General features: G+C 38.2%; 1 protein-coding gene across 1 annotated transcript in view; it reads left to right on the forward strand.

The window, feature by feature from the left end:
* zbtb16a (zinc finger and BTB domain containing 16a) overlaps positions 1-4627 on the forward strand; it is a 150780-nt gene extending 146153 nt beyond the window's left edge. Inside the window, exon 7 of the mRNA XM_062433183.1 lies at positions 1809-4627. Coding sequence (XP_062289167.1) covers positions 1809-2038 — 230 coding nt within the window. The 3' untranslated portion in view covers positions 2039-4627. The remainder of the gene's footprint in view (positions 1-1808) is intronic.
* Positions 4628-16477: the final 11850 nt, after the last annotated feature.

Raw genomic sequence — 16477 nt, forward strand, 5'->3', positions numbered from 1 at the left:
CTCTTATTTTGGAAGAGTGCCGCATAGAGACTCCCAAACGTAAATAATTGTTGATGACCAAATGAACGGATATTTGGCGTAACTTTTGGCATTTAAAAAAAAGAAAAAGTTTCTTTGGCCTGGCGAGTGTTCTCATTGGCCTGTACAATTATCGGGGAAACACTTGGATGGTTTGATTGACCGCACTGCCACTGTGTTGATACTCTCTCTCAGAGGTGAACAAACTCCTCCACTCTACATGCATGCTGTTATTACTCTTTCTCTTTAGAGTTGTACCAATTACTGGAGGCGGTTGGAGCAACTTTAAAGAGTTAGTGTGGTCTTGTACTGCTGCACACTGCCAAAGATAGTTGTGATTTCACTACTGGGTTTTGACTTGTCACTTACTGCGTGCACAGTCCAATTATCATAACAACTCAGGATTTTCTTGTGGACCAACAGGGTCAAATCAGTGGTGTCTGATGGTGATGGGTTATTTCTCTCTCCTGAAGCCCTGACATAGACGGGGTTTTTTTTCCTTTTGCACAACTGGTTCCAACAGAGAGGGCAAGAAACATGAACAGTCAGACAATTGTACAAGTTGTAAACAAACCTCTAAGTTATTTGGAGGAGAAATCAAAGTGGAATGATAAAATGACTTCCTAAATTGTCAGTTGTAAACATTCATCATGGTTTTCTGACTTGGTTCAATATTTTCAATGTGTTCACTTTCATTTTTTGTGTCCAAATAAATTGGTTTAGATCATCTCTCTGAACTATTGGATCATCTTACTGTGTATATTTCGTGCCCCGTCAGACTCCATTGCAGTGATTTACTGTGTTCCTGGATCTCTGCTATTTCTCTAATGAGCACAGAGATATAACTGATGGGATTGATGGAGTCATGTGCAAATAATACTACAAATAAAACATGTATAATATATTTGAATGACAGGAGACAGAAACATAATAGCGGTTTGTGCAAACTAAAACATTGCATTACTGGTATGGTTATTCACAACAATGCTCTGATTCACTACACTTGTTTTCAGTTAAAATAATATGGAGAGCCACAGTAGCCAGCATACCACATAACCACATTGTCACTGGTTCATTTCCCAACTGTAGACCTTTGTTGTTCTCATCTCTCTATCTGTATTTCCTCTCCCTGCATTTTAGACTGTCAAATAAAGGCACAAAATAAATAACAATAATAATAATAATTTAAAAAATGTGATTGACGAGCTGCTGCATTTACCAGAATACTACACAGGCTAATGTGGCTGTTCCTTTTAACCCTCATCTCGCCAATATATTTAACATACAAGGACAAACGACTGTAAGAAAACCAAAATTATTATTATAATTGTATTATTTTAAGAGAGTTACAGTTAATTTGCATATTGTGTAAATGAAAATATATAGGCTACTTTTCTTTCTGTAACTCAATAAATATTTCCATCTATTAAAATTGAATAAGCAGAATTGGGTGATTTTGAATGGCATCCCCGATGACTCCAGTACATTGGTATTTTTTTAAAAGCACTAATTAAAACAGAAACAGAAAACAATAATATTAAGTCATTAGGAACAAATTAACTGACAAAGTCATGAAAAATTGGAAATGATATAATGAAGCATAAAAAGTGTACCTCTGGAGTCTGCAGGTAACCAAGTCGGTAGGCTTAAGGTTAACTGATTTGTGTCAATTGCATTTTTTTCCAAATTAACTGGCACATCGAGCATCAACAAGGATGTAACACTATAATTGAATGGCACAATTACTAACACAGTTATTGTCTTCAACCCCACCCCCCCGTCATCCTTAGGTGAGAAGCCATTCGAGTGCAAGCTGTGCCACCAGCGATCCAGGGACTACTCGGCCATGATCAAGCACCTGCGCACCCACAACGGCGCCTCGCCCTACCAATGCACCATCTGCCTGGAGTACTGCCCCAGCCTGTCAGCCATGCAGAAGCACATGAAAGGCCACAAGCCGGAAGACATCCCCCCAGACTGGCGCATAGAGAAGACCTACCTGTACCTGTGCTATGTCTGAGACCGGAAGAGTAAAGAGATGGAGGGAGGGGGGGCACGTGTGATGGTAGGGACGGGTTTGTGAGGTAAGGGGAATGTAATTGAGTGGATAGGAGGCGTGAGGCTATGGTGGAGTGTTGACGATTGAGGAATGTCAACAACAAGAGACTCGAAAGCAAGAGGGTTTGTTTTCTCGTTTTTCTTTTCATGCAAAGGCGGCAACAACCAATGGGGGTAAAAGGGTGGTGATGGTGGGACAAGAGTGCTAAGAAGAGGAAGACTTGGACACGGAGAGAGATTCTCCACCATTGTTCGGATTTACCGGGTCATTCACTACATCTGCAACTGTGTTATTGTTTCAGGTCATTGCATGCAGCACCATAAAGTGAGCAAGCTGCAAGGAAGTGACATTTGGATGCTGCTGCCACAGCAGTGAGAGAGCAGATTCTCAAGGGCTATCTGAACCTGTGCATCCTTGTCATTGGGAACCAAATCTTTCACTCCATTTTTGTAGAGTTTGTTTTCTTTCCAAACAGGGGAAAGGTTTTTTTTTGTGGTTCTACTTTGGTATTTGGTTTGTTCACATTCACCCTGCACAGTCAGACTAGTTATGATCACATGGAGATTATGTGAATATGAGAATCAATTTAGGCCCCTAGTTCATCATGCTTTTGTCTACTTTCCAAGTATTGAGGAAACCTTTCTTGTTCTGACCACAAACCACTATGACTGAGTTAAAGAAACAAATGTTTGGGTACTCAAATCTTTTCCATCCTCAAATGGAAAACATATCTTATTTGTCAACCTTGAACATTTCAGCCTGACCAATAGGCACACATCTTCCCAGTTTTCACATAAAAAATATGCCAATGTAACCTGTCCTTTACATAAGATCCTTCAGATCCCAGCGCCGGCAGCAGTGAGATAGCCCCTGAGAATCAGCAGCAGAGCTGGTAGGCGTATTAAGTAGATGAAACAATTGAACTGGACGGATGGGAGCACTACCGAGCACCGATTTGGTTTTGGATGGTGGAAGATGCTAGTGCTGCTTTCTGTTGGAAGTCTGTTTTTCTCAGTAGTATTCCTGGTTCTGCATTTCTGACAGGGCTGGAGATGGTTTGGTCACCACTGGCCACCCATGGTTCTCCCCAGAGAGCCAAATGCTAACTTTTTCATCTAGTATTTTTTTTTTTTTTTTTTTTTTTTTAGCTCTGCTTGATTTATCATGGCTTGATTGCACAGGTTAAACAAATTACGACAACAGTCTCTGTTTGATGCAAGGTATATATTTTTCATTACATCATAACTCACTATAAACGGTATTCTACATTAAACCCAGCCTATCTACCTTCTCAGCAATAGACAACTGGACTGCTTTTATCATGTACATTTAACCAGATCATAATCTCACACTAACGACGAACTACACAAACTGACACATAAACCGTAACACTTTTGACCGCAACAGATCTGTCAATTAACCGCAGTGATGGAAAACAAAGTGGGGTGGGGGGGCGGGTAAAGGCTGCTTTTCTGTTGGGAGTCCTGTGACTTTGACTGCCAGAAGTGAATGTTGAGGGAGAGTCCTGGGGATGCCTTAGCTGCACGCCGTTACGTCTGTCAAAGGTGGTGTGGCATTGTTTGAAGACTGTTATAATATGGCATCAAAACATGAATGTGAAAGACTGTAAGCCGGGTTCATACAAGGCTAAGTTCATACTGTGTCAAAATATATATCGCAGGTTAATGCTGTCTTTCATTCGAAGTCGGAAACCTATAATTCCTGTTTAGTTCAACTTGGACGATTTCCTCCAACGTCAAACGATGTTCCTCGTGCAAAAAGCTCATACATTAGCTAGCTAGCAACTGTAAATGCTATTTGAATATGTGTCATTCTTCACCACCAGGATCTTTAAATTGACTGGACAAAGCATAGAAGTTCAGGAGGGTTTTTGTTTTGAGAATACACCACTAGAGCACAATATCAACTGAAACAAAGACCTTTATCTGAGGGTGCTTTCTTGTAGTTACATTAGTAGATATCGGGTTTTTTTATAAATGGAGCATATTCTCACATATATTTGCAGTGCATATTACCACCGGGGCTTTATATTAAAAGCCCATACAACAAAAAATACTATATGTAAGATGTCATATGTACTATACTATGTGTATTGGATACTTGTGTGCACTAATGCATAGAGTGGGAGAAAAAAGGAGGGACAAGTAAGCTCATTTTTTAAGGGTTAATTCCCTTCTTTTCCCTTTTGAGAATAGTTACTATGTTAAAAGTTTTGTGTTGCCTTTATTGTGCTGCATCTTGGGGGAAAAATGCAACCTTTACTTACAAAAAACGCAGCATGAGGCTCAAATGGTGACTTTTTCTGACTTTTTTCTTTCTTTCTTTTTTTTGACTTCTCTGAAATGCAGCATTAGACCTGTATGGCATATCGGTGGAACCTACGGCATTACTGAACATCACTGCATGTCACAGCGTTACTGAGGTGATCACATATCCAAATGGTCGGTGGGAAATTAAAAAAAGGGGGAAATCACTGATTTGGACGAGACACGGCCCAAGCAGCTTGAGGGGGGGGGGGGGGGGGGGGGGGGGGTCGACCAGTAAGACGACAGAATAAATCAACTCTTTCTCTGTGGTTTTGTCCCTTCGCTTTCGTCTCTCGTTGTCGTTGTTGTTGTTGTTGTTGTTGTTGTTGTTGTTGTTATTATTGACTTTGAGTTTGAGCTCAACACATCGTACTTGAATTACCTCGTTTTTTGTGACCTCATGTTGCTTGTTGTATTTTAATTTTCCCTTTTGTTTCATTGTACACTTTTTTCTTTTTTTTGTGTTCATGAGTGTCTGTGAGAAAGATGCATTGCACAACATGATGAAGCAATGTGTACGCAGAAAAAAAATTAAGTGCCACGGTGAAGAGATTTGTTTGGTTTTTTTTTTCTAATGTTGTGTATTTCTTTGTGCATTACTTGTTACCAAACTTGGTATTATTAACCCCGCTTGTTAAAGAGCCGGAAAGTTTGGTCATTTGTTATAAAAGCTACCTCTAAGTTGTTTTTCTTATGTTGTTTTTTTTTTTGCAAAAGCACATTTTTTTTGTGTTTGTGTTTTGCATTTTTTTTTCTTCATTGCTACTTCATCTCATGCTTTTTTTTTTTTTTTTCAAAAAAGTTGATTTATGATTGTCTGTGTTTTTAAGCAAAATGTATATAAAAGGGTAAGAGTTAACAATAGTAGAGGTTGATAGGCTGAGTCATTTGAATGGATGTGTATTCCTCTCTTATAGTCTCCCCTTGCACCTCCAACCACAGAAGCGCAGAGAAAAAAAAAAGAAGCAATTTTTGAAGCCTTAAGTGATGAGTAAGAGGGATGCGGCAGATAAGAGGAAGTACTATTGCTTTTTAAGAGGGTTTAAAAAAACAAGAATTTAAACTTGAAAATGTGTGAATAGAATTGTAGTTTTGTAATGTGAAAAAAAAACAAAAAAAAGAAGGTTCATCATGAACGACACCCAACACCCCCCCCCCCCCCCCCCCCCCCCCCGCCCAACACCCCCCCCTAGGACAGGTCGTATTTGCAGTGATGCATAGTGCGTTGGACAATTGGAACTGCAAGTGGTAATCAAAAAAGAAAAAACCAGAAGGTTAAAAATAGAGATTCTCTCAGCTGACAAAGCTCTCTCGAGAAATGAGTGTATTCCTGAACAAGAGCCAACAGAGGCAATTTGATATATAAAAATTGTGATATTTTTGTATTCAGTGTCAGTCCTTTTTCCATTTGTGGAGGGTTACAGCAGGGCACAAATCTTTGTATTTCCTTTTTTTTTTTCTTTTTTTTTTTTTAAACTTGTTTCTCTCTCTCTCTCTCCCTCTCTCTTACTCTTTTACTCTCTCTGTCTCTCTGGGTGTGAATCGTTTTTGCCTTGCTCCTCTTTGATATTGTTGGACAAAAAACATGTGTGTGAAACATATTGTAATAATAAGTGTTGCTTTCTGGATGTCAATTGCATTGTAGGTGAAGGACTAAATCTATCCACCGCAAATTTTACGAATGCGTACGTGCGTATGTGTGTGTGTGTGTGTGTGTGTGCGTGTATGTTACAAAGTTTTAAAAAAAAAAAGGAGAAAAAAAAAGGTGATAAAATGCGGGACGGCAGAGGGACGCTGCCAAACCGACCAATTAGTACTTGTCATTCACAATTTTTCAATCAAACTTGACTGTCGACATATTATTTTTTTTATTTTGTTTTTTGTACTTGAAAAAAGAAGAAGCGATGGCTTGTCCCGTGGTGTCTTGCCATTTTATTCTCAAACACTGTGAGCTGAGGGGGCTTTTTCACCCTCATATAATATCCACCCACTATAATATACCCAGTCACGGCTCAGTCTGAACCACCACAATGCAAAGACCTGATCAGTCACGTTGTTCCTATCATCGTCCTCTGAATGTTTTCTACTATTTTGTGCGGGTGAACGAGTGTGTAGCTATGTGTGTGAGTGTGAGTGTGTGTGTGTGTGTGTGAGTGTGTGTGTGTGTGTATTAGTGGAAAAATGCACTAATCAGATCAGATACAAAATAAAAATGATATTCTATGCCACTTTTTTTTCTCTATGTTGGAAAAAATATATATATACATTGGCATTGATATAGTTCTTCCCTCAGTGTTCTCCGATGTTTCTGTACTATCTTTGTGCCTAAAATGGAAATTGTTCAACAAAAATATCCATCTATATCTGCTTAGTTTCTGTATTTTCAGAAGAAAATAAAAATGGTGTCTCCAGCACCCTAGGGATGTCATGACGCTCAAAAATGACCAGATTTTTTTTTTTTTTTTAAATCCTGAATAGAGCAGGACTAATTTTTCAAAGACTGCAATTAACCCTTAATGCTATTGATATAGCAACTGAGATATTGCTTTTCATGTCGTTTTCTTAGGCCATACTCTGTGATTGGCACCCAAAAGCATTTATTTAACGACACAAAAACCAACAATAAGGGGCAAAATTTAAAGGAATCCAGACAGACGTTGAAACCTGTAAAACTTTCGGGGATAAAATCTATTGTATGAAATTGTTTTTTTGTTTTGTTTTGAGTCTGCGCCTCCACTCAGATTGTATTTTTTCTCTCCTCGTTTAATTTTTGTCAGCAACAGGTTTGCTGATGAGAACTTTATATTTGCTCTTCAACAAAAAAAAAGACAAAAAAAATTAAAGAAAATAAAGAAAACCTCCATTTGGGTAGGTTGGCAGTCGGGTATTCCCCTTCTGCTTTCTTTCAGTTTTTGTTTTTTATTTTAAAGTACTTTCTTTTTCTACAAAACGCATTTAAGAAGGGGATGTTAAATTCGTCAGAGAGGAATCATGGCATCCCTGGAGCTGGCACTCTGTGTTTTGGTGTGGTGTTTCTAGAACAAAGTAGCCATTTCATGCAGTGTTTCAATGCATGTGCCATCGAGGTCTAGACTAAAAACTGTTTGAGTAACAAAGCACCAAGACATTGTATTTTTTTATATTAGCACTGAGGACCAATTGCCCTGTCGGACCAAGCATAACAAAGCTTTTTATGTAACAAAGCTTTTCTCTGTCTTTCCCTGGCTTGTCTGTGCTACTTCTCTCCTCCATTGTTGTGACAGCACAAGTGCCAGTCAAGTTGCTCTGTATTAAGAAAATAGTGTTTTTATTATGATTTGAATTGTTATAGTTTTTGTCTACCTCAGCACCTAATCTTAGCCTAATCTTAGAAGGTGCCCAATTATTATTTTTTATTTTCTTTATTTTGTTCTCTTGTTGTTGTCAGTTGTATAATTTTTTTTTTTGTTTTTTTGTTTTTTAAATTTGCATTAGAGCTTTGCAAAGGTCCTTTGTCTTTTCCAGCGACAACGTGCTATTTTTTTCCGTGGCAGTACGTTTCCTGTTGAGCTGTGCCACCAATCTATAGCCACCGTCTGTTGATATAGAGGTTGTTCTTTTTTTGTTTCTTTCCATGTAGAATCAGACACATCTCTTTGTAACATTTCAGTGTTTCTCTGATGGAGTGTGAAAAAAAATTAAAGAAAAATAAAAGATTTAATGCTGCAGGTTCTCTTCTCCATGTTGTCACTAAAGTCAATGTTGTGCCTTTGATAGTGAAAATATAAAGAATATTTCTTTTTCTTTTCTTTTTTTTACATCCTACTAACAGTAGATTGTTTTTTGTAGTGGAATTTTTTTGTATTTTTATTTATGAGTCTCATAATAAAAATCAAATCATGATGTTCAGTTGTATACTTTCAATCTGCAGTTAGAAAAAAATAAAAAATGGACTTAATGTTGTCTTTCTTAGCTCTCTTTTCCTGGCTCACGATTTGTTCACTGAATCTTTAGTTATATAATATGCGTATGAAACGGTAGCACCTAACACAAAATAATAACCTCTTAGCTGCTAAATAACCATTGACATTCATATCAGCTGTACTTTGCTAGCAAGTTAGCATGCTAAAATAAGATGGTGAACATGCTAAACATCTCAAGTAAATATGGTAAATGAACTGTTCTTATGTAGAGCTTTTCTAGTCTTTTTGACCACTCAAAGCACTTTTACACTGCATGTCACATTCACACACACAGTCATACACTGATGACAGGGGGCTACCATGCAGAGCGCCAACCTGCTCATCACATGGAGACTAAACATTCACACACAGTCACACACTGTTGGTGCAGCCATCGGGAGCAATTTGGGGTTAAGCATCTTGCCTAAGGACACATCGACACGTGGACTGAAAGAGCCAGGAATTAAAATGCCAACTACCTCCTGGGCCACAGCCGCATCAGCATGTTAGCATTGTTGTTGCGAGCATGATAACATACGGCAATACTTGTTAAACTCAAAGCACCACTGTGCAGAAATACAGCCTCACAGAGCAGATAGCATGGCAGTAGACATCTCTGATACATCTTAATGTGACTCAGGCTTAGCAAAGAGCATTCCCATAGATTCTGCCCTGCTTTACTGCCTCTGTTTGATCATCGGCTGATAGGAATTCAACATAATCCCTTCCTGTAACCTCTCCAGCCCCTGTTGCAATACAACATGAGGTATGCTGGCCAGGCCAAATGAAGCACACATCGTTTCACTGTCAGGTGAGTTTTAGGATATGGAATACAAAAACATCACAGCAATAAGATTAGCTGCAGAGATGGAGACAACATGAATGACAGAATTAGGTTAAAAAAAACTTTTTTGTGGAGAGTAGGTGTAATTGTAGGTCTAATTGTAGGTCTAATCTGTTCATAGTTAGGTCTGTAACAGGGACACTGTCTCTGGAAATGAGATGTTACAAGATGTCAAATCCTGGACTAATAAAACCAAAAATATCTGCATACATACACATATCAACAGGTAAGCTGTAATGAAGATTTTTTAGTTTTAAGCTGAAATATGACATTATTTAATATGTGTGCCAAGTATTTTTACATTTTAGACAGACACAATAACCCCTAGTTACTCCTAAAATAATAATTATATTGTACATACTTCACTGTTTATGTTCTTACAACATCTTTAAACTTAAAGTGATGCAAGAAAGCAAAAAGTAAGCATCTGGATCATTTTTTCAATTTTTAAAAAATCTTTTTGTGATTATTTCCAACCACAGCACCTGACTAAATGCCACTGCTTACTCTCAAACAGCCTGCTGTATGTTTCTACAAATGCTCACAGTTGAAGTACAATCAGCTGTGTAGCGTCACACTCGCCACCTGGCTTGCCTGTACACTATCTTTCCTCACTCATAATGTGCTAATGGTAACAACTGCAGCACTTCAAGCCTGACTGCCTTTTGTCTGTTTCTGCCTCTTGTGCTATAGAGGTCATAAACGCCATCATTAGATATGCAGGGCGTGTGTACGTGTGCAAGTCATTTGACACACTTGCATGATCGTCATTAGAAAGGAAGCGAGCCGAGACGGAAAATGTTCAGCTTTTGCGTGTAGATAGATTGACCTGAACGAGGTTTAGATTAGTGTTTTTTGTGGCAGGTAGTCGCTCATGTCAGGCTCTCTTTTCTTGTGTTTTCATTGCTTTAGCAGCTGAGTACACATGTAGTTTTGTCTCTTTGCTCAATCTAACATCTAACCAGCAGATAGAATAGGTACTGAATGTCTTGTGTTGAAATGTAAATACAGCACTAAAGATTAGGTTAAGAGAAATGTGCTCAGACGCTCCTTTTTCAACTATAAAATGAGAAGATAATCATGAATCTACTGTTTTATATTGAAGGTAACTACAGAGCAGGGGTCAGGATATGTTCAGCCTAGTTAAGCATAAAGACTGAAAGAAGGTGGAAACAGCTAGTTGTTATGAAAAGGAACAGTTTGCATATATACATTCAGTTCAGTATACAAACATTTTGCAGCTTTCAGTCTTGGAGTTTCTCACAAAATGCATTTGCTGATTCAAATTCATTGTATATAACAATCATTTTCATAGGTGGGGTTAGATGGGGCTTTACCATATACCTATTATCACATGTTTGCCACCCAGGGCTCATGTGGAATAGAAACAATATTAACGTGGAAATCCATGCAATTTGTCCATTAAACCTCCGATCTGGCTTATCCTGCTCTCTGTAATTACCTCAACTATGTTTTTTAATGCAGGCAAATTCACAGTTTAGTTGTTCTTAAGTACATATTTTTCCAACGGGTTTTTGAAATATTGTGTATATTGCATATGATACTTAAAATTGGTGTTCAAATGCCAATTTTAGCCTTGTAAAAAACACAACCCCTATCTATCCCCAGCAAGACAAAATCTGTCTCCATTTACAGTATGATATCTTTTAGTGGTTGATGTTGGATTAAGTATGGTGAGACTTCCATGTCATATTTTATTAATATTCATGGTCCCCAGAAGGTGATTTATGATGATTATTGTGCTCTCACTTGTCCTTTAGTGCCACCATCAGGCTTAAAAAATCTCCTTCTGCTTCCCAGAGGGTGAAACCTTCCAAACACAAAGGCGGTACTTAATAGGCAGATTGCACGACTTCCTGCACAGATTAATGCTTCCCAAAGGAAAAACCGTTTGAATTTGGGGATTTAAAGGTCTGTTATATATATATAGTACAATATATAGGGCAAGCTACACAAATTTAGCTCCTTTATTTGTAAGGTTACAATGCTGCAGTCACACCACAGAGGCAGATTGTGAAGAAGAGAAAACCTCCTATACATTAACAATCTGTCATTTGCCAAAGGCGCCAATTAAATGTACTAACAAGGAGGTGTTTTAACACTGATGCAACCAACACATGACACATAACATACTTGGTAGGCTTAGGAAGTAATGTTACATGTATGATTTAAGTAGTTAATGTGCTTAAACATGCTAAATTTCCTGGTAGTCCTCTTTCATGTGTTCAAGTTTCATAATGTGTCAGACTTCCTAATAAAAAGTCACTATCACCTCTGCACTGGTTGCTGAAATTACTTCCCCAATAAAGCTCAACGAGACAAGTCTGTGTATCCAACAAATAAACATCACATCAAAAGTGTCACCAATAGGTCCCAATAATATCACTATATTTGCTCATTTCCTCTCTCTGGCACTCAGATCAGATCTTGACTTCGGTGCATTGAAAACTAATGAGGCAGCTCTCCACTTTCCCCGTTCACTTATGCTCCCGCGTCCAAGTATTAACACCCCCAAAAAACACATTACAGCTTTTTGGACTCTTTTTTTTTTAAAGATTTAGACAGAAAACAAAAACAGGAAATGAGAGAAAAACTCTCATTGTGAGTGGTTTTTGTTTGACACTGTTGCTTTAGTGTGACTTTGATCTTATTTTGGGGGCTATTAGGAAGGAAGGGGCAGGGGTTGGTGAATGGTTTGTCAGGATGGCAAAATGAACAGTGGAGGTCTTTGTGTTGAAGCATGAGGTTTCACCACTGATCTTTGACCCACATATCTAAAGGCTGGATTCTGTGTTGGCAGCTCTAAAGTGATGATCCTTACATTCCTTGTTTTTTTTAGGGATTTGAAATGAAGGTTTTAAATTAAACTCAGCCATGGTTATTGTGACTTCCAGCATCCAATTTTCATTGTTACCCTGTTTTAAGTTGCATGGACAATAATATTCTATTTTATCATACATCTATTATTGGAGTTAACTCTTAATTGCAAATAAATATGAACCACATTAATCATGTGTAGCTCTTGTATCACCTCAGCTATCAACACAGTGAATTGTCCATTGAACCGTTTTATTATGTGATGATGAACAATAAAAAAAAATAGACCTAAATTAACTTGACAATAAACCTGAGGATCCCTGCAGTGGATGAGTCACAGGTTACGTGACTGTGATATTTTCATTTGTGTAATTTCTTAGTTTGCTCAACAAGTAGGTAAATTAAACAAACAAACAAAGGATTTAAGTGCTTCTAACACAGCTTTGCATAGCTTTACTGACAGGAATGCGACCAGCTTGAGATCTATCCTTCAATCAGGCACTAAACTCATAATTGCAGTAAAAGCTATAATAACAGTAGATGTACTTTAGGTCATGAAAGTATTAGCTTAAAGGGGGAACACACACTTTTTAAAACTACTCAAGAAAGATTGCAAAACTACTTTAGATCGGACAACGTGGACTGAATTTAAACATTAAAACGTCTTATTTTAAAGAAATTGGCTTGATTTATTCTTTCATCTATTTAACTTTGATGTTGCCCAATTAGCTTAATTAATTTTTAAAAACTGGCTGATTGATAAATGACATTAATGGTAACACTATCCAATTGGTAGCATGAGAAAAAAATCCTCAATATGAATGCATTATCATACACGTAAAATGATTTTCCTCACAAGAGCAGAAAATGTCAAACATGAGTGAATATCACCATTTTTTTTTTATAGACATACTTTATATTCCACCACTGTAGAAGAAAGTCAGGAACAAAGGGAGCGCTCCTTAGTTAAAAAGCAGCAAGAGGAATCACCTCATGTATTGATCTCTAACAAATTGAGGCTATTGATTGTAAACACATTAATCTAAAATATCAATACATTAGGTGATTCCTTTTGCTTTACTTTTTAACACTATAGCGCGCCACCTTTGTTTCTGACTTTCTTCTACAGAGCAGAGCACCCAGCTGATTTTCAGTTTCCTCATATGATCTCAATATATCCATCTCTTTATTCCATAAGAAAACAGATTGGAAGCATCTCTGTAAGGCTGCCAATTGTATAAATATCTCCCCCGGAGTGTCTCACTGCTGTTGAGTAGAATTGATGCGGTTGTTGCATAGTGCCATCTGCTGGCAGCTGTGGTGAACTGCAGGTGTTATAACACAATGAATGAGCACTGGAGCACATAATTAGCAGGTTTGTGGTAAATTATGAGCAACATGTCGTTACGCTTATTGTGTCTATATGCATATTTAAACATTTTATACATCACATAATGAGATCAGCAACATTTCACTCCACATTTATGAATTTAACTCAGTGTCATTTAACTCTGTTTCAAACATACTTGACATGGTTTATAGTTGTTTCTTGTTGAATGTAAAGTCATAAAATTACACAGATCTATGATTTTTTAAGGAATACCAAAACAAAAGTCAAAATGGCCTTGTCCTATAATAATTTATGACATATTAAATGGACATGTGATGCCATTCAGTGATTATGGATCATTTGTAGATAAATCCTTATTTCTTCAGTGGCCACTTTTAAACACTTTGGGCTGAACATGTATGTGCTACAGACCAAAATCGTTAAAAAAAATGAATAAATCAAAATGAAGCTTTATTAAGTAAGCAATATTATCAATAAATACTGAAAAACAAACTAATTATTTTTTCAATTTTGATTTCATGGTAGCACACTTTATTAAAAATGTAATTTCTAAATCTATTCGAAGAGATACCAGGTTTATTTACAGTTTATTTCTTAATTTAAAACTTGGTTTCACTTTTTTATAATGTGATTAATTTACTGTTTTGCCATAATGAACTTCTGTAGAAAAGTAAAGTGAAGATGGTAAAGGCTTTTTTTTATTAGATGAACAGTTATATGAATTGTACACTGATTATAAGAAAACATGATTCAATTTGCAGTTACTTCTCTTACATTGCATGTTATTATATCAATGTTGTATTCAATGTTTATACAGTAACAACAATTAAATTAAAGCCGCAAGCGGCGATGGCGGGCCCTCGCTCACCCATGCCACCGCGGGGCCTGAGGCATGGCGGGGCTGTGGCGTGAAGCAGAAAGTGAGAAAAAACCTGGAAGGAGGCCAAAAATGCAATGTTTCGTTCATCCAGTAGGGGGCAGTCACAGGTAGTTACACATATGGTCTGGTGTGGTCTGGTGTGTTCAGGCCGGCCACTCATCAGTCATGTGAAGTTTGGAGTGAATTGGACAAAGCATGAAGGAGTTATGAGAGGTTGATGGTTCATCCACCAGGGGGCAGTAGAGTGTAACAAAACACAAGCGGTTGCGTTCACGGTGGGACAGTGATTACACATGTGAAGTTTTGTGGAAATCGCACAATGATGATGTAAAATATGGCACTTCCTGTTTCCACTAGGGGGCGACACGAGTGAGAGCGCCTATGAGTGATTGGAGACGTTGAGGTCGGCACCCTGGACCTGTTTACCAATTTTCATGATGATACGAGTTCAATAAAGCCATCAAAAAGCCAAACGTATTTTCATGGCGAGGAATTGATGGTCGCCGCGTCGCCACACGGACTTAGTTCCTGTTACCACCGGGGGGCGCTATGAGTTACGTGGGAAGTTAATATATCGGGACGTTCAGGGCGGAGCCATCATCATGTCCAGCAAGTTTGAAGCTGATTGGATGAAGTATGTGGGCGTGAGAGCCACTCGTATGTACATGGCGAGCACGCCAAAGTTAGTTGAGCCCTGGCAGACACGCCCTTTGACCTACGGATGCGCAGAGCACAACTTAAGCTCAGCTACGTCTGGAGATGTTGCGTACCTGATTTGAACTTGATCGGGCGAACGCTGTGGGAGGAGTTAATTTTAGGTGGGAAAAATCAAAACCAAAATGGCCGACTTCCTGTTGGGTTGAGGTCATGAGGTCAAGAGGCTTTTTTGCATATGTGGGTATAATACATATGTGTACCGAATTTTGTGAGCATAGGACAAAGTTAGCAAAATTCCCTATGGGCATTTTTGGACTTTGTAGGGGGCGCTATTCCGCCATTCTGCGTCGACCATGTGCGACCACCCAAAAATATCGAATTTCGGATGAGGCCGGACGTCCGTGCAAAAGTATAAGCATTTTCGCATTTGGGAAAGGGGCGAAATTGGGGCACGAAATGTCGGAAGAATAATAATAATAATAATAAACATTACAATTTCAATAGGGCTTTCGCCAGGCGACTTGCAGTCGCCGCTCGGGCCCTAATAAACATTACAATTTCAATATAGCATTTTTCCCCGGGGGTCTTCCATACCACATGATTACTTGATTACTTGATTACTTTGGGGTCACTTGCACTTTGGGGTCACTTGCACGTTGGGGCATGAACAAATTTCAATAGGGCTTTCGCCAGGCGACTTGCTTTCGCCAGGCGACTTGCAGTCACCGCTCGGGCCCTAATAATAATAACAATAATAATAATAATAATAATAATAAACATTACAATTTCAATAGGGCTTTCGCCAGGCGACTTGCAGTAACCGCTCGGGCCCTAATAATAATAAACATTACAATTTCAATAGGGCTTTCACCAGGCGACTTGCAGTCGCCGCTCGGGCCCTAATAATAATAATAATAATAAACATTACAATTTCAATAGGGCTTTCGCCAGGCGACTTGCAGTCACCGCTCGGGCCCTAATAATAAACATTACAATTTCAATATAGCATTTTTCCCCGAGGGTCTTCCATACCACATGATTACTTGATTACTTGATTACTTTGGGGTCACTTGCACTTTGGGGTCACTTGCACGTTGGGGCATGAACGAATTTCAATAGGGCTTTCGCCAGGCGACTTGCTTTCGCCAGGCGACTTGCTTTCGCCAGGCGACTTGCAGTCGCCGCTCGGGCCCTAATAAAAGGTACAAAATTAAATTAAAATCTGCTATACAGAAATATAAACACAGTTATATAAGCACTAATATGCGTAATTCAAGTTCAAAATTGCAGTATATTTTTAACAGATTGTATTATATCAGGTGACACATTAAAGCTTAACATGATTTTAATATGTAGCTCTGCAATTTATCATTTAATCATTTTACTTACAAACATGAAACATGAAAATAATTCAATTATGCACATTTTCAATATATCTACAACTTAAGCAAATGGACATGCAATTCAATGTTTTTCCAAAACCACACTAATATAAATTCTTAGTTTATTGGTTCATGTACAGTAAGAGGAATACATATTTTTAATACATGTTTTAAACAGTA

The sequence above is a fragment of the Scomber scombrus genome, chromosome 14, assembly GCF_963691925.1.
Source record: "Scomber scombrus chromosome 14, fScoSco1.1, whole genome shotgun sequence".
Lineage (NCBI taxonomy): Eukaryota > Metazoa > Chordata > Actinopteri > Scombriformes > Scombridae > Scomber > Scomber scombrus.